Source organism: Theropithecus gelada, chromosome 14, assembly GCF_003255815.1.
Source record: "Theropithecus gelada isolate Dixy chromosome 14, Tgel_1.0, whole genome shotgun sequence".
Lineage (NCBI taxonomy): Eukaryota > Metazoa > Chordata > Mammalia > Primates > Cercopithecidae > Theropithecus > Theropithecus gelada.
Window position 1 is genome coordinate 57,736,504 of NC_037682.1, and position 23,867 is coordinate 57,760,370.

General features: G+C 36.9%; 1 protein-coding gene across 1 annotated transcript; it reads left to right on the top strand.

Annotated features, from left to right (window-relative positions):
• The first annotated feature begins 17,047 nt into the window (after positions 1-17,047).
• On the top strand, positions 17,048-17,993 carry LOC112607235 (olfactory receptor 5P2-like). The gene is given in 2 exon segments (XM_025358350.1): positions 17,048-17,584; positions 17,586-17,993. Coding segments are annotated over 2 exon segments (945 nt in total).
• Positions 17,994-23,867: the final 5,874 nt, after the last annotated feature.

Consider the following 23,867-nt stretch of genomic DNA (forward strand, 5'->3'; position numbering starts at 1 on the left):
ACACTTCAAATCAGAGACTTTAAAAGTTAAACACTAATCATGTAGAGTCTGGTTATTAAAAATAAAAGCTTTATACTTTTATAATATTTAAAATATATTTCAGCATACCTTAGACTATTTTGTCTGTTTGGAAGCTCTTTGAGGTATAATTTTCCTCATTTTCCAGATGAAAAAGTTAAGGCTAGAGGGGTCAAGCAAGCCACTTGACTGATATCACAGGTCAGAGCATCAAAGGACTCAAGCTCAGACTGTGAGTTTCCCAATCTATTCCTTTTCCTAGTACATCACCACTGCTCCCACAGGCTTTGAGTGTCTGCTTTTTCAGACCATATTTTTGGTAAGCAAAATCTTTACCTCCAAGAACTTGCATGTTTTCAGGCTCAGCATGATTGATTCTGCTGACTTGGTTTGCAGGTGCCTACTAATGTGCTCAATTATACACGTCTAAAATGTGGACTTATAGGCATTATCAGGAGTCAGTTACAGGTTTAATGAAGTGATCATACTGACACAGCCTTCTTTTGATAAATTTAACAATTTAATATACAGGAATATATGAATATGTGAGGACATAAAAGCTTAACAGATTGTGTTTTAACACCTAATTAAATAAAGCAGAGCAGAGAACTGTATTCTTAGATTAAAGCTGATAGAGTTGCTATTTTGGGCCTGTGAACACTTGAGAATTATCTGTGATTTGTGGTAAATATAAGAAGAAAAGATAGTCCAAAGTTTTAAGAAGATATTTCAACCTTTCTTCATAAAATGACTACTCCCCAACATAAGCAACATTAATTGGAATTTTCTTTCAATTTGCTCCTTTATTATAGTTAACACTAATTTAAACTCTGCATTTGAAAGATATCTGAGGAAAGCTAGTAGCTACTTTTGCCAAAGCAAATGATAAGTGAAATACTATTTATGATAACTTTCACATGAAATATGACATGATAAGAATAAAAATGGTTAAAAGTGGCTCTTTCTAAAGAGGAAAGACAATAAAAATGACATAAAAAACTTTAGGAGAAACCCAGAGATGGACCTGAGAGCTCTCTGTACTCTTGCCTAAATATGAGAAAGCTGTAGTCACGTAGCATCCCCAGCTGAGGGTGAGCTAGAGGTGGGCAGGAGAGTGCTGGAGCCTGGCTGGCTCATTGACTATCCTTCTCCTCATGCCACATCCAACATGGCTGCCAGACAAGACTGCCTTTCAATGAGGAGCAGAAGCTGCAGGTTCGTAGGTGTTCCATAGATCCCTTGATCAGGAGAACAATGCAGCCATGTTCTTTGCTAAGGTATAACAAAAGTGCTTTTGCTCCAGTTCCCAAAAAGTTTCTCATCTCTGTCTGAGATCTCAGATGCCCGGCTGTCTCTATACAAATCACTACCAGCATTTTGGTCACAACAATTCAACAAGTCTCCAGGAAGTTTGAATATTTCCCTCATCTTCCTGTCTTCTTCTGAGCCCTCCATACTCTTCCAACCTCTTCCCGTTGCCCAGTTCCAAAGCTGTTTTCATATTATCAGGTATCTTTATAACAATGTCCCACTCTTCAGTACCAATTTTCTGTATTATTTCATTCTCAAATTGCTGTAAAGAAATACCTGAGACTGGGTAATTTATAAAGAAGGGAGATTTAATTGACTCATAGTTCTGCAGGCTATACAGGAAACATTGTGGCTTTTGCTCCTAGGGAGGCCTCAGGAAGCTTCCAATCACAGTGAAAGGTGAAGGGGAAGAAGACATGTCTTACATGGCAGGAGCAGAAGCAAGAGAGAGAGAGAGTGGGGAGTTGCCACACACTTTTGTGTTAAACAATCAGATCTCAAGAGGACTCACTCACTACCACAAGAACACCACCAGGGAGATGGTGCTAAACCATTCATGGGAAACTTCCCCCATGATCACATCACCTCCCACCAGTTCCATCTTCAACTCTGGAGATTAAAATTTGACATGAGATTTGGTGGCGACACAGATCCAAGCCATATCAGGTGCATTTCAGGTGTTCTCTTTTAGGTATCTTGAAAAATGTAATGCATAGTTTTAACTATAATCACCCCACTTTGCTTTCTGAACTTATTAGAAGTTATTCCTTATGGGCTGGGCACAGGGGCTCACGCCTGTAATCCCAGCACTTTCGGAGGCCAAGGCAGGTGGATCACTGAAGACCAGGAGTTCGAGACCAGCCTAGCCAACATGGTGAAACCCCATCTCTACTAAAAATGCAAAAATTTACTACTCTGGAGGCTGAGGCATGAGAATTGCTTGAACATGGGAGGTTGCAGTGAGCCAAGATCTCATGACTGCACTTCAGCCTCGGTGACAGAGTGAGACTGTGTCAAAAACAACAACAACAACACCACCACCACCACCAAACCCAAAAACTTGTTCCTTCTATCTAACTGTATGTTTGTACCTATTAACCGACCTCTCTTTATCTACCCTCCCTCACCACTATACACCCTCTCCAGGCGGGTACCTATCATTCTACTCTTTACCTCTATGAAATAAACTTTTTTGGCTTGACATATGAGTGAGAACACGCAATATGTTTCTGGGTTTTTTTTTTTTTTTTTTGAGACAGTCTCACGTTGTCACCCAGGCTGGAGTGCAGTGGCGCGATCTCTGCTCACTGCAAGCTCTGCCTCCTGGGTTCATGCAATTCTCCTGCCTCAGCCTCCTGGTAGCGGGGACTACAGGTGCCCATCACCACACCTGGCTAATTTTTTTTGTATTTTTAGTAGAGATGGGGTTTCACCACGTTAGCCAGCATGGTCTCGATCTCCTGACTTTGTGATCCGCCTGCCTCAGCCTCCCAAAGTGCTGGGATGACAGGTGTGAGCCACCGCGCCTGGCCTGCAATATGTTTCTTTCTGTGCTTGGCTTATTTTACTTAACCTAATGATCTCTAGTTGCATGTTGTTGCAAATGACATAATTTCATTTTTTTTTAACGTCCAAATGCTATTCCATCATGTATATGTACACCATATTTTCCTTTTCCATTCATCCATTGATGGGCACTTAGGTTGATTCTTTATCTTTGTTATTGTGAGTAATTCTGCAACAAACATAAGAGTTTATGTATCCCTTTGTTATATTGATTATTTTTCCCTTGGATAGACACCCAGTAGTGGGATTGCTGAATCGCATGGTAGTACTATTTTTAGTTTTTTGAAAAAATCTCTGTACTGTTTTTCCATAGTGGCTGTATCAGTTTACATTCCCATCAAGTGTACAAGAGTTGTCTTTTCTCTATATCTTCACCAACACCTGTTATTTTTGATTTTTTAATAATAGTCATTAGAATGGTTTAAATTTGCATTTCTCTGATGATTAGGAATATTGGACATGTTTTCATACACCTGTCAGCCATCTATATGTCTTAGTTTGAGAAATGTCTTTTCGTGTTTTTTTGTTTATTTTTAATGGGATTATTATTATTAATTATTATTATTTTTACTGTTGAGTTGTTTGAGTTCCTCGATTAGTCCCTTGTTGGATGAATAGTTTGCAAATATTTACTCCCATTCAGGAGGTTCTTCCTTCACTCTGTTGACTGTTTCTTTTCCTGTACCAAAGGTTTTCAGTTTAATATTGTCTCATTTGTCTATTTCTGTTTTCATTTCCTGTGGTTTTGAGGTCTTTGCTATAAAATGTTTGCCTATGCCAGTGTCTGAATAGTTTTCGCCATGTTTTCTTTCAGTAGTTTTAGTGTCAGGTGTTATGTTTAAGTCTTTAATCAATCTTGTGTTGATTTTTGTATATAGTAAGAGTGTGGGGTTCAGTTTCATCCACATTTTAATCACATGGAGCACTATTAATTTAAAAGCACTTTCCTTCATGTATGTTCTTAAGGACTTCATTGAAGATCAGTTGTCTGTAAATGTGTGCATTTATTTCTGGGTTATCTATTTTGTTACATTGGTTTATGTGTCTGTTTTTATGTTAATACTGTGTTGTTTTGGTTATTAAAGCCTTATAATAGATTTACAGATCAGGTAGTATGATGCCTCCAGGTTTGTTCTTTTTGCTCAGAATTGCTTTGGCTATTCTGTCTCTTTTTTTGGTTTCATATGAATTTGGGGATTTTTTTTTTCTATTTCTATGAAAGTGACATTGATAGTTTGACAGAGGTTACATTGAATATGCAGATTCCTTTAGGCAGTAGGATTATTTTAACAAAATTAATTCTTTCATAACATGAGCATAAAATTTCTTTCTATTTGTTTCTGTTCTCTTCAATTTCTTTTACCAGTATTTTATTTTGTAGTATTCCTTGTAGAGATTTTTTATCTCTTTTATTGAAGAAATACTCATTTATTTACATATAACTGTCTTTAGTTTTGAAAACATATCTGAATATTTTATTATTTGCAATTTTATCACCTAAATAAACAATCCTTCATTTTCATATAAATTTCCTTTAAACAAGAAAAAATTGATCATGGCTATGTTTTTAAAAAGTCTGTTTAAATGTTTATGATCTTGGGCTGTGCTTAATTATTAATACATAGTAAGTTGCACCCTTTCTTCTGGTTTCTGGTGGAGGGCAAGGCATTAGCCAACATACTGAAGTAATTCTGGATGTAACCTTGTAGTACCCAATATGTATTGGCTTTCAATATGTGCATGTATTAAGCATGTATTCTTCTATCTTCACTGTTTTATTTGCTCAACTAGTTAGTGACTTATTTTATTTTATTTTTCCAACTTTTGTTTTAGGTTCAGGAGGTACATGTGTGGGTTTTTTATACGAGTAAATTACACATCATAGGGATTTTGATATAAAGATAATTTCATCACCCAGGTAATGAGCTTAGTACCCCAATAGTAGTTCCTTAATTTTCTCCTTTCTACAACCCTACATCTCAAGTAGGCCACAGTGTCTATTGTTCCCTTCTTTGTGTTCATGTGTACTGAATGTTTAGCTCCTGCTTATAAGTGAGAACATGCACTATTTCGTTTCCTGTTCCTGTGGTTAATTTGCTGAGGATAATGGCCTCCAGCTCCATCCATGTTGTTACAAAGGACATGATCTCATATTGTTTTTTAATGGCTGCATAGTATTCCATGGTGTATATGTACCACATTTTCTTTATTTATTCCACCATTGTTGGGCATTTAGGTTGATTCCATGTCTTTGCTATTGTGAACAGTGCTACAATGAACATGCACATGCATGTGTCTTTGTGGTAGAATTATTTATTTTCTTTGGGTATGTATCAAATTGTATACGGGATTACTGAATTGACTGGTAGTTCTAAGTCCTTTGAGAAATTTACAAACTGCTTTTAATAGTGGATGAACAAGTTTACCTTCCTACCAACAGTGTATTAGTATTCCTTTTCTCCACAGCCTCACCAGCATCTGTTATTTTTTGAATGTTTAACAATAGCCATTCTAACTGATTTGAGATGGTGTCTCATTATGGTTTGATTTGCATTTCTCTAATAATTGGTGATGTTAGCATTTTTTCATTTGCATGTTGGCCATGTGTATGTCTTCTTTTAAAAAGTATTTATTCACGTCCTTTGCCCACCTTTTTATGGGGTTGTTTTCTTCTTGTAAATTTGTTTAAATTCCTTATGGATGCTGGATTTTAGACCTTCATTGGATGCAAATAGTTTGCAAATATTTTCTCCCATACTGTAGGTTGTCTGTTTACTCTGTTGATAGTTTCATTTACTGTGCAGAAGCTCTTTAGTTTAATTAGATCCTGCTTGTCAATTTTTGTTTTTGCTGTAATTCGTTTTGGTGTCTTCATCATGAAATCTTCACCAGGGTCTATGTCCAGAATGGTATTGCCTAGGTTTTCAACAAGGTTTTTATAGTTTTAGTTTTACATTTAAGTCTTTAATCCATCTTCAATTGATTTTTGTATATGGTGAAAAGAAAGGGTCTGGTTTCAGGCTTCTGCATGTGGTTAGCCAGTTATTCCAGCACCATTTATTGAATAGTGAGTCCTTTCTCCTTTGCTTGTTTTCGTCAACTTTGTCAAAAATCAGATGGTTATAGGTGTATGGCTTTATTTCCCGGTTCTCTATTCTGTCCCTTTGGTCTATGTGTCTGTTTTTGAGTTAGTACCATGCTGTTTTGGTTACTGTAGCCTCAGTATAGTTTGAAGTCAAATAGTGTGATGCCTTCAGCTTTTTTCTTTTTGCTTAGGATTACTTTAGATATTTGGGTTCTTTTTTGGTTTCATGTAAATTTTAGAATAGTTTTTTTTCTAATTCTGTGAAAAATGTCATTAGGAGTTTGACAGGAATAGCATTGAATTGTAAATTGCTTATGGCAGTATGGCCATTTTAACAATACTGATTCTTCCTATCCATGAGGATAAAATGTTTTTCTATTTGATTGTATTATTTCTGATTTATTTCTAGGTATTTTTGGTAGCTATTGTAAATGAACTACCTTCTTGATTTATTTTTTTTCCAATTTCATTATTGGTATATAGAAATGGTATTAATTTTTTGTATGTTGATTTTTTGTCCCACAACTTTACTAAATGTATTTCATCAGTTCTAAGAGTTTTTTTGGTGACATCTTTTGGTTTTTAAAAATAGAAAATCATGTGGTTTGCAAAGACAGGCAATTCGACTTTCTCTTTTCCAATTTGGATGGTTATTTCTTTCTCTCACCTGATTGCTTTGGCTAGGATTTCCAGTACTATGTTGAATTGTAGAGCTGAATGTGGGCATCCTTTTTTGTTCCAGTTCTTAGAGAAATGGTTTTCCATTTTTCCCATTCAGTATGATGTTATCTGTGAGTTTGTCATATATGGTCTTATTATTTTGAGGTATGTTCATTCTATGGGTAGTTTGTTGAGAGTTTTAATCATAAAGGGAAGTTAATTTTTTCACATTTTTCTGCATTATTGAGATGACTATATAATTTTTGTTCTTTACTCCATTTGAGGACTGAAACAAAGGTTCAACACCCCCCCGACAGACTAATGGACCCTTAATATGGTTTGGCTATATCCCCACCCAAATCTCATCTTGAATCCTAGTTCCCATAATCCCCACATGTTGTAGGAGGGGCCTAGTTGGAGGTAATTGAATCATGAGGGTGGTTACACCTATGCTGCTGTTCTCATGATAGTGAGTGAGTTCTCACAAGATCTGATGGTTTTATAAGGGGCTTTTCCCCCTTTTGCTTGGCACTTCTTGCTGCTGCCATGTGAAGAAGGACATGTTTGCTTCTCCTTCTGCCATGATTGTAAGTTTCTGCCATGATTGTAAGCTTCTGCCATGATTGTAAGTTTCCAGGCTGAACTGTGAGTCAATTAAACCTCTTTCCTTTATAAATTGTGAAGTCTTGAGTATGTCTTTATTAGCATAAAATTAGTGTGAAAATGGACTAATACAACCGACTAGGCTAAAATACCCCCAAACCTTTAAGTTTCTGGCCATGGTGAGACAGATTGGTGATATCCCACTCTTGGCTTCCCCTTACTTATTATTACCAGATTTTCTCAAAAGCCAGCTTGTCAGAACAAAAGATAGGAAAACATCTCCACTTATTTCATTTGACCACCTGACACCACTCCTTCTGTTTTCATGGTTCTGGCATGGCAGTTCTCCTTGTCTACAAAGCATTCCTTTCTGAGAAATGACTGCTGGCTGTGGACTGGTTTTGACCAGTTTACTGAGTATGCACAGAGAGGTGGCTCTGTGCCCTATGTTTTACCTTTTTTAGGTGAAATTTGAAAATTTGGTCACTTTATGGGCTCTCATATGTCACAAGGGATTTAGTAATCCTTTTTTATTTTTAGTTTTGCTGACTGGGTTATTTCAAAAGACCTGTCTTCACATTCTGATTTTTTTTTTCTTGTTGGATCTAGCCTATTGTTGAAACTTTCAAATGCATTGTGTATTTCGTTCAATTAATTCTTCTATTCCAGGATTTCTGTTTGGTTCTGTTTTATATCTATCTATGGTAAATTTCTCATTTGTGTTCTGAATTGTCTTTCTGATTTCTCTGTATTGTTTTCCAGCGTTCTCTTGTATGTCACTGAGCTTCTTTAGCATCAAAGTTTTGAATTCTTTCTTCTGAGATTTCATGAATTTCTTTTCGATTAGTATCTGTTGCTGGAGAATTATTGTGTTCCTTTCAAAGTGTCACGTTTCCTTGCTTTTTCTTCTTCCTACGTACGTACTTTGATACCTGCACGTCTGATGTAACAGTTGCTTTATACATATTTTTAAAATTTGTTTTTGGAGACAAGGACATTTTCCTGAAGACATATCTATGGTGCTGGTTCGGTATTGCACTTTAGCTTTGATTCTGGGTGCATTTAATAGTGTAGTCTCTGTATTATTTCTTTGGCTGTAAACAGTGTCAGTGATGTCCGTAATTTCCTCAATGACTCAGGGTGTAGTTGTTAGTGAAGGTTTTGATGAAGTTTTGCTGGGAACTGGAACACCAGGTAGGCCAGTCTTCAGACACCAGTGGTGGCAGCAGTGGGCTGAGTTGCCTGTCTTTGGGCCCTACAGGACCAGCATTAGTGGGTTGAGGCAGGCCAATTATTGGGCCTCCAGGTGGCTTGCTCTAGTGTTGGGAATATCAGTGGAGGGTTGGCAGGTTGGGTGCATTCTTGAGCCCCTTAGGGGTGGGTGTGGCTTAGGCAATGGCAGTAGCAGTGGTGGAACAGCACTTTGGGACCCAGGTGGTCCCCACTGGTGTTAACAGTGGCTGAAATGGTTTGGGCAAGCTGTTCCCCAGACCCACAGGTGGCATATGTAGGTAGATGCTAGCTGTGGTGGCAGTGGCAGGTGAGTGGGTCCAACTTTAGACTCTAGGAGAAGTGCTCAGATGCCACCAGTGGTGCACTGGACTGGGAGAGTCCCAGACTCCTGGGTGATGTGCTCAAGTACTTGGGTGGGGGCAACCAGGCCTGCATGTGTCCTCAGGCCTCTTGTTGGTATTAAACACATTGGCTATGGTGTGCAGTAGTAGGGTAAGCCTAGGTGGAGGAGGCAGTGGGTGTGCTACTACAGAGGGTGGAGTTGCTTTTCCTGGGGGTAGCCATGGGCAGGCAGCTGGGGGTGTGGGCTTTTAGTGTACCTCAGCCCATAGCAGTCTACACCTACAGCAGTTGCAGGCAGCAGAACTTGTCCTCAGGGTATATGAGAATGTGCAACCATTCATCTGCAGGGGTGGGGCAGAATCGCTGCTAGTGTCTGTCATATTGGCCCAGGTTGCAGGGCAAGATGCAGTCTGGTGTGGGCTAGGCTCTCAAAATGGCGTCTTGTTGTTGTGTGCAGGACTTCAGGGCTTGTGGGACCCAGCAAGACCTCTCTTTCTGAAGCAATGCCTTTGTGTGGTTTCCAGGGACTCTGGGGGCCTACAAGGGTCATGCAGCTCTCCATTGGCTAGGATTATAGGATTTCATGGTGGGAATGTGGACCACTGGGAATCTCTCACTTACATTTTCCCTGCATTAGGAAGTCTCTTCTGGCTTTTCACTGATCTTGGCTAAGCAGACTGCCTTGCTCCCTGCCTTTCCCTTGCTTTAGGTGTTTGTTGCCACTTCTCTGTTGAATTCCAGTGTTTTCTCTTGGATGATCTATTCAAAGAGTGATTATCTCTTCACTATTTTGGTTCTTTTAATTAAAGGAGGTAAGAGATGCTTCTAATCAGCCACATTGGCCCCTGTTTTGTTGCACTTTTGACTGATAGAATTTCTAAGCACAGGCATCAGATAAAAATTTAACAAATGACTTGGATGGTCAGATGACAGAACTTGGGAACAAAAATGCAGTTGGAAATTTAATGGGTACCTACATGCAAGGGAACTAACTGCAGAGAGGCTGAACCCTGTTCTCCAAACTGATAATAAACTGCCCAAGTTATTAAATTATTGATAAATTCACAATCATGGAAGAGTTCCCCTAGGCACTGGGTTAAAAGAACAGCAGCTGGAAGCCAGATAAATTGAACAAATATATCATGTGCTGCAAAACAAATAGAAAGGAGTTTACTATATATTTTATGGTATAAATATAGAGAAGACAGCTATCTACCACAACATAAAACCAACAACCATTAGAAGAATATAACAGATTTCAGAGTCACTATAATTATTATTTATAATGTCCTATTTTTGAACAAAGTGTCTAAAAAATGCAAAGAAGCAGTAAAGTATAAGCTATGTCAATGAAAAATGGTGGTCAATTGAGACTGACTCCAAATAATTGTTGGATTTAGGCGACAACGACTTCAAAGAAGGTATTATAATATGTTCAAAGGCTTAAAAATGCATAAACAAACCAACATAGAATCTAATCAGAAAAACATAAACTATATAAAAAAGGATAAACTCTATAGCTGAAAAAATACAGTCACTGTAATGATAAAATAACTAGATGGGTTTAAAAGTAGTTTACAGATGGCAAGCAGGAAAAAATTAATTAAGTATATAATGCCTGTTCAAATGTTTCATCTATTTTTAAAATTGGGCTATTTTACTTCTTATTTATTTATAAGAGTTCTTTGTACATTCTTGTTCAAGAGTTGGCAAGATCTTAAAGGCCAGAGAGAAATATCTTGGGCTCATTGGCCACACAATCTGTCATAACTACTCATCTCTGTCACTATAATACACAAGCAATACAGATGGTCAGCCAACGTTTGTAATTTTCTGATCTCTTTTCTGAACATAAGGCCTAAGTGAGATATATATATATACTGCAAATATTATATCCGTTTCTGTGTTTGTTTGCTGTCACTTAAAGAACAAATGTTTTAAATTTTGATGAAGTCTAATGTATCAGTCAGCATGGGCTGCCATAACAAAATACTTAGACTAGGGGCTTAAACAATAGACATTTATTTTCTTATAATTCTACAGAAACAGGATGCCAGCATGGTCAGTTTCTGAGGTCTCTTCTTTAGGTTTTTTTTTCTGCTTCTCTTCCTCCTTCCACCTTAAGATAGCCCCCAGTGTCTATTGTCCCCTTTTTTTGCATCCATGTGTTCTCATCATTTAGCTTCTGCTTATAAGTGAGAACATGCAACATTTGGTTTTCTGTTCTTGTGTTAGTTTGCTAAGGATAATGGCCTCCAGCTCCATCCATATTGCTGCAAAGGACATGATCTTGTTCTTTTTTAGGACTGCATAGTATTTCATGGTGTATATGTACCACATTTGCTTTATCCAGTCTACCATTGATGGGCATTTAGGTTGATTCCATGTGTATTAGTCTGTTCTCATGTTCTCATACTGCTAAGAAAGACATACCTGAGACTGCGTAATTTATAAAGGAAAGAGGTTTTTTTTTTTTTTTTTTTTGAGACGGAGTCTGGCTCTGTTGCCCAGGCTGGAGTGCAGTGGCATGATCTCCACTCACTGCAAGCTCTGCCTCCCATGTTCACACAATTCTCCTGCCTCAGCCTCCTGAGAAGCTGGGACTACAGGCACCTGCCACCAGGCCCAGCTAATTTTTTGTATTTTTAGTAGAGACGGGGTTTCACCGTGTTAGCCAGGATGGTCTCAATCAGGAAAGAGGTTTAACTGACTCGTAATTCCACATGGCTGGGGAGGCCTCACAATCATGGTGGAAGCAAAGGAGGAGCAAAGTCACATCTTAGAAGGTGGCAGGCAAGAGAGAATGACAGCCAAGCAAAAGTGGAAACCCCTTGTAAAACCATAATATCCTATGAGACTTATTCACTACCAAGAGAAAAATATGGGGGAAACCAATCCCATGATTTAATTTTCTCCCACTGGGACCCTCCCACAAAACGGAATTATGGGAGCTACAATTCAAGATGTGATTTGGATGAGGACACAGTCAAACCGTATCACCATGTCCTTGCTATTGTGAATAGTGCTGCAATAAATACACATGGGGATGTGTCTTTATGATAGAATAGTTTATATTCCTTTGGGTATGTATTAGTCCATTTTCATACTGCTCTGAAGACATACCCAAGACTGAGTAATTTGTAAAGAAAACTGTGAGATTAGTAAACTAACAGTTCCACATGGCTGGGGAGGCCTCCTAGTCATGGCAGAAGGCAAAGGAGGAGCAAAGGCATGTCTTAATGGTGGCAGGCAAGAGAGTGTGTGCAGAGGAGCTGCCCTTTATAAAATGATCAGATCTAGTGAGACTTATTCACTATCACAAGAACTTCATGGGAAAAACCTGCCCCATGTTTCAATGACCTCCCACAAGATCCCTCCCATGACATATGGAGATTATGGGAGCTACAATTCAGGATGAGATTTAGGTGGGACACAGCCAAACCATATCAAGGTATATACCCAGGAATGAGATTTCTGGGTCAAATGGTAGTTCTGTTTTACCTCTTTGAGGAATTACCACACTGCTTTCCACAATGGCTGAACTAATTTACACTCCCACCAACAGTGTATAAGCGTTCCCTTTTCTCTGCAACCTCACCAGCATCTGGTTTTTTTTTGACTTCTTAATGATTGCCATCCTGACTGGTATGAGATGGTATCTCATGGTGGGTTTGATTTGCATTTCTCTAATGATCAATGATATTGAGCTTTTTTTTCATATGCTTGTATGTCTTCTTTTGAAAATAGTCTGTTCACGTCCTTTGCTTTTGTGGGCTTTTTGTTTTTGTCCTGTAAGTTTGTGTAAGTTTCTTATAGATTCTGGATATTAGACCTTTGTTGGATGCATAGTTTGCAAATATTTTCTCCCATTCTGTAGGTTGTCTGTTTACTCTGTTGATAGTTTCTTCTTTTGTTGTGCAGAAGCTCTTTAGTTTAATTGGATCCCATTTGTCAATTTTTGCTCTTGTTATATTTGCTTTTGGTGTTTCCATCATGAATCTCTGCCAGCTCCTATGTCCAGAATGGTATTGCCTAGGTTATATTCCAGGGTTTTTATAGTTTTGCATGTAAGTCTTTAGTTCATCTTGAGTTTTTTTAAATGTAGTGTAAGAAAGGGGTCCAGTTTCAATCTTCTGCATATTGTTAGCCAGTTATCCCAGTACCATTTATTGAATAGACAGTCCTTTCCCCATTGCTTGTTTTTGTTAGCTTTGTCAAAGATCAGATGGTTGTGTGTGTGGCCTTATTTGTGGATTGTCTATTCTGTTCCATTGGTTGATGTGTCACTTTTGTACCAGTTCCATGCTGTTTTGGCTACTGTAGTCCTGTAGTATAAAGTTGAGTATTATAACGTGATGCCTCTGGCTTTGTTCTTTTTGCTTAGGATTGCCTTGGCTATTTGGGCTCTTGTTTGATTACATATGAATTAATTTTTTTTCTAGTTCTGGGAAGACTATCATCGGTAGTTTAATAGGAATAACAAATTGCTTTGGGCAGCATGGCCAATTTAATAATACTGATTTTTTCCTATCCATGAGCATGCAATGTTTTTGCATTTGTTTGTGTCATCTCTGACTTCTTTGAGTAGTGCTTTGTAATTCTCATTGTAGAAATCTTTCACCTCCCTGGTTAGCTATATTCCTAGGTATTTTATGCTTTTTGTGAATGGGAATGCCTTTCTGATTTGACTCTCAGCTTGGCTGTTGTTAGTGTATAGGAATGCTAGTGGTTTTTGTATGTTGATTTTGTATACTGCGACCCTGCTGAAGTTATTTATCAGATTAAGGAGCTTTTGGGTTGAGACATTGGGGTTTTCTAGGTACAGAATCATGTCATCTGCAAACAGAAATGGTTTGACTTCCTTTCTTCCTATTTTAATGTCCTGTATTTATTTCTTTTGCTTCATTGCTCTTGCCGGGACTTCCAATACTCTGTTGAATAGGAGTGGTGAGAGAGAGCATCCTTGTTTGTGCCAGTTTTCAAGGGGAATGCTTCCAGCTTTTGCCCATTCTGTATGATGTTGACTGTGAGCTTCATAGTTGGCTGTTTTCATTTTGAGGTCGCTATTTGTCTGTTCAGAGATTCCATTTCTTCCTGATTCAGTCTTAGGAGAATGTATGTGTCCAGGAATTTATCCATTTTTTTCCAGATTGTCTAGTTTGTGGGCATACAGGTGTTTATAGAAGTCTCTGTGTGGGGTCAGTAGTAATATTTCCTTTGTTGTTCCTAATTGTGTTTATTTGAATGTTCTCTAACACTACAAAATACTTAGAAAATGAATATTTGTTGAATGAATGAAGCCGTTTACTGTTTTATATTTGCAGTTTAGTATTCTTTAACCTGAAGTATCAAAGTAAACTTAGAACCAATATTTGACTATGATATAATGCATTATATTATACTCCCATTAATTATCAAATGAAAGTGCACCACCCCCTAGACAAAATGAAAAAAATTGATCATCTGAGAATTGACAAACTCTTAAAGATTATGTGTGTTTTTGTGAGTTGAACTGCTCAATATTCACTTGAGAAATGTGATAATGATTCCTGCTGCTTCAAATTCACATTTGAATCTCTAGAATCTTCAGAGATTTATCCCCAAAGGCAAAAAACAATATAGGGTGGCTACTATAAAATGACAAGGAATCTACATTTATAAGTGTAAGATGATTAAATTTTTTGTTTGTTTGTTTTGAGACGGAGTCTCACCCTGTCGCCCAGGCTGGAGTGCAGTGACGCGATCTCCACTCATTGCAACCTCTGCTTCCCGAGTTCAAGCAGTTCTCCTGCCTCAGCCTCCCGAGTTGCTGGGAGTACTGGTGTGCACCACTGAGCCCAGCTAGTTTTTGTATTTTTAGAGATGGGGTTTCACCATGTTGGCCAGGCTGGTCTCGAACTCCTGACCTCATGGTCTGCCCACCTTCGCCTCCAAAAGCACTGGGATTACAGGCTTGAGCCACTGCACCTGGCCAGATGATTAAATTTTTATTTCACAAGGTAAGACTTTGGATTTGTGGGCGAATCTGGTGTAATGAATTTCATTTTTTCCATTTGAGAACACTTTATTCTCTAAAGTTGTGTGTGTACTCACAAGTCACAATTAAGAAACAAGACAGATGTAATCTTGCAATTAGCTAGCAAGTAACTTTAGCTGAATTAAATTAAGTTTCTGCAGTCAATTTAGTGTGAATTAACAGGCATAAGTCAGTTTACCAAGACTCTTCATTTATCCACCCATAAGAACAGATACTCACATGGTCTTTTACTGCTGTCTAAACTTGGCACTCAGCCATAATGCTAATATAAATTAACTAACTGTGAGTCTCATTTTGTCACCCAGGCTGGAGTACAATGGTGTGATGTTGGCTTACTGCAACCTCTGCCTCCCAGATTCAAGTGATTCTCCTGCCTCAGCCTCCTGAGTAGCTGGGATTACAGGCATGCACCACTATGCCCAGATACTTTTTGTATTTTTAGTAGTGATGGGGTTTCACCATGTTGGCCAGGCTGGCCTTGAACTCTTGACTTCAAGTGATCCACCCATCTCAGCGTCCCAAAGTGCTAGGATTACAGGTGTAAGCCACCATGCCCAGCCAAAGACTGTTTTTTTTTTTTTGGAGACAGGGTCTCCCTCTATCACCAAGGCTAGAGTGTAGTGGTGCAATCATGGCCCACTGCAGCCTTGACCTCCCAGGCTCTGGTGATCCTCCCACCTCAGCCTCCTAAGTAACTGAGACCACAGGTGCACACCACCAAGCCCAGCTAATTTTTAGAGGCGAGGTTTTGCCATGTTGCACAGGTTGGTCTCAAATTTCTGGACTCAAGTGATCTGTCCACCTCAGCCTCCCAAAGTGTTGGGATTACAGATGTGAGCCACCATGCCTGGCCCAACTAGACACTTCAGAGAAAGATAAGGCTGTAAGACCAGACAGCTTGGAGATGAGGGTCAAGCTGGCCATCAGCAGAGTGTCCTTGGTAAACTTCTTATATTTCTAGGCTGAAACCTTGTTCTTCTGTATATTATGTCCGAAATAATATGATTTGATTCTATAATACTTCAATTTGTTAACACTGTTATATTAGGAAATGATTTGGTTTGACTAAATATCTTAATTATGTTCTGAATATTAATCATGCAACATTTTGCATAGTGGTTAAATTGATATTTCAACCTACTTGATATAATAATATTTTAACTGGAAATAATAAAAGTAGTTAATCAATGTATACTAGGTGACTTCATTCATAAGCACAACTTGAAATTCCTATTTCTTCCTTGTCCTATGAAGAAAATCGTATGTCTCTTTTAAAAAACTGGTGTTGTTTAAGTGGTAAACATTATAAACTATGTAACTAGCTAGGCATCTCTTTTATACATCAGTTGTACATTTCAGAGAACTGAAATGTTAATCTGTTATCTACTGATTTTCAAGTGTACTAGATTTCCTGGTAAATATTTTCCAACTATGCTATAAATGTAATGGTTATACAATTTTATACGAATTACATTGTACAATTTTATACAAATTACATTAATAACATAGTTATTATGGAAATTGACTGGATTCAAACTACGTGGGATTCAGATCTGGACTCTACCACTTGCTATGTAACCTTAGGAAACATTTTCAAACTTAGTTTCCCTATCTATAAAATGGTAATAATAAAAGTGCTTAATATTATTTTATGGAAATTAAAATAGATACGTCTGTATATATAATGTATATAATACAACAATATATGTTATATATTATATACATATAGATACAATTCTTAACCCTGAGCCAGTATTTTGATAGGCATTCAGTAAATGTTAGCTAATATTTAAGTTTTCATTAATCTTACATTAATATATTTTAATCATTTTTGTTATATGTACCATACCGTTTATTATTCTTGTAAGTCTTATGTTTTAAAATCTTTCTCTTTAAAGCAACTTTAAGTATATTTCATTAAAAATACAAATTGAAAAGTATACACATTATTTGAAGCAATTTTTTGGTGTTTCTTCTAAAACAGATTTTAAAATACAGAAAGACTCATTATCCACAAATATATAAACAATGAAACCCTAAGGTAAAAAAAAAAGTCTAAACTTTCCTTGAGTGATACATCTGTTCATATTAACCTTCATGTATATATTAATGAAGATGAAGCCATCAAATTTATAACATTTTAATGTGCTGTTCTCATCATGGGTTCATTTAGTCAGCAGCTACTCCGTCTCATGGATTCCCTGAAGGACGGGAACTGCACTGCTCTGACAGGGTTCATCCTATTGGGCTTAACAGATGATCCAATCCTTCGAGTCATCCTCTTCATGATCATCCTATGCATCTACCTGGTAACCACATCTGGCAATCTCGGCATAATTATTCTTATCAGAATCTCTTCTCAGCTGCATCATCCTATGTATTTTTTTCTGAGTCACTTGGCTTTTGCTGACATGGCCTATTCATCTTCTGTCACACCCAACATGCTTGTAAACTTCCTGGTGGAGAGAAATACAATCTCCTACCTTGGATGTGCCATCCAGCTTGGTTCAGCGGCTTTCTTTGCGACAGTCGAATGCTTCCTTTTGGCTGCCATGGCCTATGACCGCTTTGTGGCAATTTGCAGTCCTCTGCTTTATTCAACCAAAATGTCCACACAAGTCAGTGTCCAGCTACTCTTAGTAGCTTACATGGCTGGTTTTCTCATTGCTGTCTCCTATACTACTTCCTTCTATTTTTTACTCTTCTGTGGACCAAATCAAGTAAATCATTTTTTTCTGTGATTTTGCTCCCTTACTTGAACTCTCTTGTTCTGATATCAGTGTCTCCACAGTTGTTCTCTCATTTTCTTCTGGCTCCATCATTGTGGTCACTATGTGTGTCATAGCCATCTCCTACATCTATATCCTCATCACCATCATGAAGATGTGCTCCACTGAGGGGCGCCACAAGGCCTTCTCCACCTGCACCTCCCACCTCACTGCAGTCACTCTGTTCTATGGGACCATTACATTCATTTATGTGATGCCCAAGTCCAGCTACTCAACTGACCAGAACAAGGTGGTGTCTGTGTTCTACACGGTGGTGATTCCCATGTTGAACCCCCTGATCTACAGCCTCAGGAACAAGGAGATTAAGGGGGCTCTGAAGAGAGAGCTTGGTAGAAAAATATTATCTTAATGATGACTATTTTTTGTAGAATTTAATATAATGATATCCCATAGATATAATAATAAAAGGAAATTGAGTGCCTGTCATTGAAATATATGTTTATATATAGTTAACTAGTACAGAGCTTTTTAATATATGCAGCTAGTGGATTTTCAGACACTAAGTAGTAAATCAGAGGTCCATAGTTAGTTACCTTTAACAAAATTAAGTTAAATGTATAATTAACAAAAACAAAATGTTTCACATGACAGAATACTTAATATGCTAAAAATTTTAAAAAATGTTATTCACATTTATTTTTCAAAAGTAGTTATTTGCTGTAAGTTGAGGTTACTATACTTTAAAATCATTAAGACTGTGTCCATTTTCAACAGCAGCTTATCCTGAAATGTGTGTGATAACTAGAGTTATGACTAATTACATTCTGTGAGGAAATGACAAAGTGGAACCAGAAAATAAAATTGCTAGGAACATTTTTCTTGCAGTAAGGTTATCTGTTGGGGATGGGCTTTGTGGACCCACAAAATTCTAAACTGTGTTCTTGACCTCTGAATTTGGCCTTGGATATGTGAAGTCTCTAGAAAAGTAAAGGGGAGATGCTCCTGAGTTACCTGTGGAATCCTCCATCAGGCCAAAAGAGGTGACTTCCTCTGCAGGAATCATCAGTGTTCCTGAACTCGTTAAGGATTGAGTGGAATAAACTCTTGGAGTGATTTGTTCATAGTTAGATCCACAGCCTGCTAAGGATACTTAAGGGAAGTGGACTGTTCCATCCCAAATAATCTTAATTTTCCTCTATATGCCAATGACTACCACATTTGTTTCTCATTCCTCATCCTCTCTTTGTCTCCTAACTTGCTGTCCTGCTGTAATATGCACCATCATTGAATCAATGTATTATTATTATTTTTTTTTGAGACAGGTTCTCACTTTGTTGCCCAGGCTGGAGTGCAGTGGTGCAGTCTTGGCTTACTGCAGCCTTGAGCATTTGGGCTCAAGTGATCCTCCCATCTCAACCTCCTGAGTAACTGGAACCACAGGCATGGGCCATCATGACTATTTTTAAATTTTTTTGTAGAGACAGGGTCTCCTTATGTTGAGCAGGCTGGTTAAACTCCTGGGCTTAAGCAATCCTCCTGCTTTGGCCTCCCAGAGTACTGGGATTACAGGTGTGAGCCACTGTGCCCAGCCCGAATCAATTTACTGATTCAGAAGCCTTATAGTGATTTATTTTTTTCTTCTCTACACTCCTACACTGCGTTACAAATTCTTATACATTCTGAGTCCAATATTTATTTACAGCTTCTCTTCATCTTCATTGTCAGCACTTTGATTTCAAGTTACCACATCTTACATTTATTTTACAATAGTACCCCTGGATATCTAATTATTATGTGTCAACTTGACTTGGCTATGGTGCCCAGTTGTTTGGCTGAACATCAGGATAGATATTGCTGCAAAGGTATTTTTTAGATGCGATTAACACTTAAATCAGTAGCTTTGACTGAAGCAGATTACCCGCTGTAATATGAATGGATCTTTTCTAATCAGTTGAAGGCCTTAAGAGAAAAGAATGAGGATCCTTCAAAGAGAAAGAAATTCTGCCTCTAGACTGCCTTTGGACTCAAGACTGCAGTATCACCTCTTGCTGGAATTTCCAATCTGCTCATCTCCTCTGTGTGTTGAGGATTTGCTAGCCACCAAAATAATCACATAAGGGTAATTCTTAATTTCTCTCTCTCTCACACACACACACACAAACACACACACACCCTTCACATACACAGACACATACACACTCACACACGTATACACACATCCTATTGAATCTGTTTCTCTGAAGAATCTTGACTAATAAACCCTAGCCAGCTTTCTACTTTGTTTCTCACTCTCTTCCAATCCTCAATATGCTAACCATAAATTTAAATAGATTAGTTCAGATCCTGAATATGGCCTTTTTTTTTCATCTCTCACCACTCTTCCTCTCAGCCCTAAGCACAAAACTCTAAAAACTAATTATTTGGTCTTGTTTGGTCTTATTTCAAATTCTTAAACATGTGTATTTTCTTTGATGTCTCAAGACCCTCTTATGTGCAGTACCTCTAACTGAAACGGATTTCCCCTCTCACCTGGGTAATGCTTACTTATGCTATACATACCAACCTAAATTTTATTTCTCCTTATGTAGGAAGCCTTCTTGGGGCTCCAGATCAAATCAGGTACGATATTTTTCCTCTTTTGCCATGTATCTGATTTTCACACAGTTCTTGGAAAAATAAAAACTCCTCCAGAGCTATATGTAACTGTGAGACAGTAAAAATACAACTAGCATGTGTATTGTGGGTGTTCCAGAAGGACAGGAGGATTAAAGAGGGACTGAGCAAGTATTCAAAGAAACAATAGCAAAAAACTTCCTAAATTTTGTGAAAGACATATAGAGCACAGATTCGGGAAGTTGAGAAACCTCAAATAGGATACGCCCAAGGAAATCCATGCTAATTAAATTTTAAAAACTAAAAACAGAAAAGCCTTTAAAGAACTAGAGAGAAAGAATTTATTCTTATAGTGGAAAACCATTTAGAAAAGACAGAGAGTTTCTCATCTGATACCATAAAAACAAATGGGGGTGGAATATTTTTCTTTTTTTGTATTTTTATTGTATATATTTAAGATGTACAACATGATGTTTTAGTATACAAGTACATAGTGAAATAATAACTATATTCAAGCAGACTAACATGTCTATTACCTTACATAGCTTTGTGTGTGTGTGTGTGTTTGTGTGTGTGTGTGTGTTTGTATGTGTGTGTGGTAGAAGCACCTAAAATCTACTCTCTTAGCATACTTTTAGTATACAATACCCTAACTATAGTCCACATGCTATATAGCTGTAGACTTAATTCATCCAACTTAGCTGCAACTTTGTACCTTTTGACCTAGATCTCCCACTTCCCCCACACTTTGCTCCAGTCTACTATTTTTTTCTATCTACTGAACATTTTTTTGCTACATATAAGTGAGATTATGCAGTGTTTTTCTCTATCTTCTTTATTTCACTTAGCATAGCATCATCCAGATTCATCCATGTTGTCGTAAATGAGAGAATCTCCTTGTTTTCTTTTAAGGCTGCATCATATTCCACTGTGTATATGTACCACAATTTCTTTATCTATTTACCCATAGATGGGCACTTAGGTTATTTCTGTATCTTGGCTATTTTGAATAATGTTGAATGAACATGGGAGTGCAGATATCTCTTTGTCATCCTGATTTCATTTATTTTGTGAATATACCTAGAAGAAAGATTGCTGAACTATATGGTAGTTCTATTTTAAAATTTTGGAGGAAACTCCACATTGTTTTTATTATAGCTATACCAATTTATCTTCCACCGACAGTGTACAATGGTTCCCTTTCCTTCACACCCTAACCAACACTTGTTACTACTTGTCTTTTTGGTGGTAGCCATACTTTCAGGTGTGAGAAGATATTTCATTGTGTTTTGATTTGCATTTTGCTGAAGGTTAATATTGAACACCTTTTCAAATACATGTTTCAAATATATATTGGCCATTTGCATATTTTCTTTTTGAAAATATCTATTCAGGACTTTTGCCTATTTTTTAAACCCAGTTATTTGTGCTTTTTGTTGCTATTAAGTTGTGTGAATTATATATTTTAGATCTTAACCCCTTATAATATACATGTTTTGCAAATAGTTTCTCCCAATTCTGTCTTTTCATTTTGTATTCATTGCTGTGCAGATTTTTAGTTTGAAGTAGTCCCAATTTTTTATTTTTGCTTTTGTTGCCTGTGCTTTTGGTGTCAAATCTAAAATTCATTGAGAAGACCAACATCAAGGAGCTTTTTCCCTATGCTTTTCTCTAGGAGTTTTATAGTTTCAGGTATTTTGTTTAGGTCTTTAATCCATTTTGAGTTGATTTTGTGTATGGTATAAGTAAGCATCCAATATTATTCTTTTGCGTGTGCATATGCAGTTTTTCCAAAACCATTTATTAAAGACACTATTCTTTCCCCATTGTGTATTCTTGGTGCCCTTGTGGAAAATTAATTGACTATATATGTTGATTTATTTCTTGTCTTTCCATTTTGTTCCATTGGTCTGTGTGTATGCCAGTACCATACTGTTTTGATCACTTTAACTTTGTAATATAATTTGAAATCAGTAAAAGTGATGTTTCTAGCTTTGTCTTCTTTGCCTAATACTGCTTGAGTTATTTGAACTTTTTTGAGGTTCATAAGAATTTTATGACTTTTTTTCAATTTTTCTAAAAACATCATTGTAATTTTGACAAATTTTATTATGTCTATAGTTTGCTTTGGGTGGTATCTATATCTGTCAATCCATGAACAGGGATATTTATTTGTTTCTTCTTCAATTTTTTACATCCATTTTAAAATAATTTTTCATGTATAGATTTTTTACCTTCTTGGATAAATTTATTCTTAAGTATTTTATTCTTTTGGTGCTATTTAATATTATAAATGGGATTGTTTTCTTAATTTATTTTCACATAGACCTTTGTTCATATAAAGAAGTACAACTGACTTTTCTATGTTGATTTAGCATCCTGCAACTTTATTTGATTCATTTATTAGTTCTAATGTGTGTGTATGTGTGTGTGTGTGTTTGCAGGTAGTCTTTAGGATTTCATACAGATATGATAACGTTATCTGCATACAGATACGTTGCATCTTTCTGATTTGGATGGCTTTTATTTTTCTTTCATGACTAATTTATTTGGCTAGGGCTTCCAGTACTATGTTGATTAGAAATGGTGAGAGTGTGCATCCTTGTCTTGTTGCTGATTTTAGAGAAAAATATTTCAGCCTTTCACTACTGAATATGATGCTAGCTGTGGGCTTGTCATACATGACCTTCGTTATGTTGAGGTATATTTTTTGATACATAATTTTTTGAGAGTTTTATCCTGAAGGGATGTTGAAAGTTGTCAGATACTTATCCAGCATTTATTGAGGTGATCATGTGATTTTAATCCTACATTCTGTTAATGTGGTGTATCATATTTATTGTTTTCATATGTTGAACCACCTTTACATCAGAGAGATAAATCCCACTTGATCATCATGTGTAATATGTTGTTGAATTTGTTTACTAGTATTTTATTGAAAATTTTTGCATCTATATTTATCAGGGTATTCGTCTGTAATTTTTTCTTGTAGTGTATTTGTCCATCCTTGATATCATGGTAATGCTGACTTCACAGAATAATTTTCAAAGTGTTGCTTTCTCTTGAATGTTTTGGAAGAATTTGAAAAGATTGGCATTAATTATTCTTAAATGTTTGGTAAAATTCACGATCCATTTTATCCTGGGTCTTTCTTTCACGGAAGATAGTTTATTACTGATTCAAATTCCAAACTCCTTATTGGTCTGTTCAGATTTTATTTTTATGTTAGACATACGTAAAAAAATAGAACACCTATGTTTCTAGGAATTTATCCATTTATTCCAGGTTATTCAATTACTGGTGTATAATTTTTCACAGTAGTCTCTTTGTATTTCTGTGGTATCAGGTGTAATGTATTCTCTTTTAGTTTGGATTTTATTTACTTATGTCTTCTCTTTTATTTTCTTAGTCTAAGGGTTAGCCAATTTGGTTAATTTTTACTCAGAAAATCTCTCAATTTGTTGGTCTATTTTTTTTCTATTTTGTTTTATTCATTTCAGCTCTGATATTTGTTATTTCCTTTTTTTAAAGCACACTTTGGGCTTAATTTGTTTTTCCTTTTCTGGTTCCTTGAGGTGTAACATTAAGTTGTTATTTGCAACTTATTCATCTGACTAATATGGATAATATTAATATGGGTTTAATATCCAAAGTCTACAAGGAACTTAAG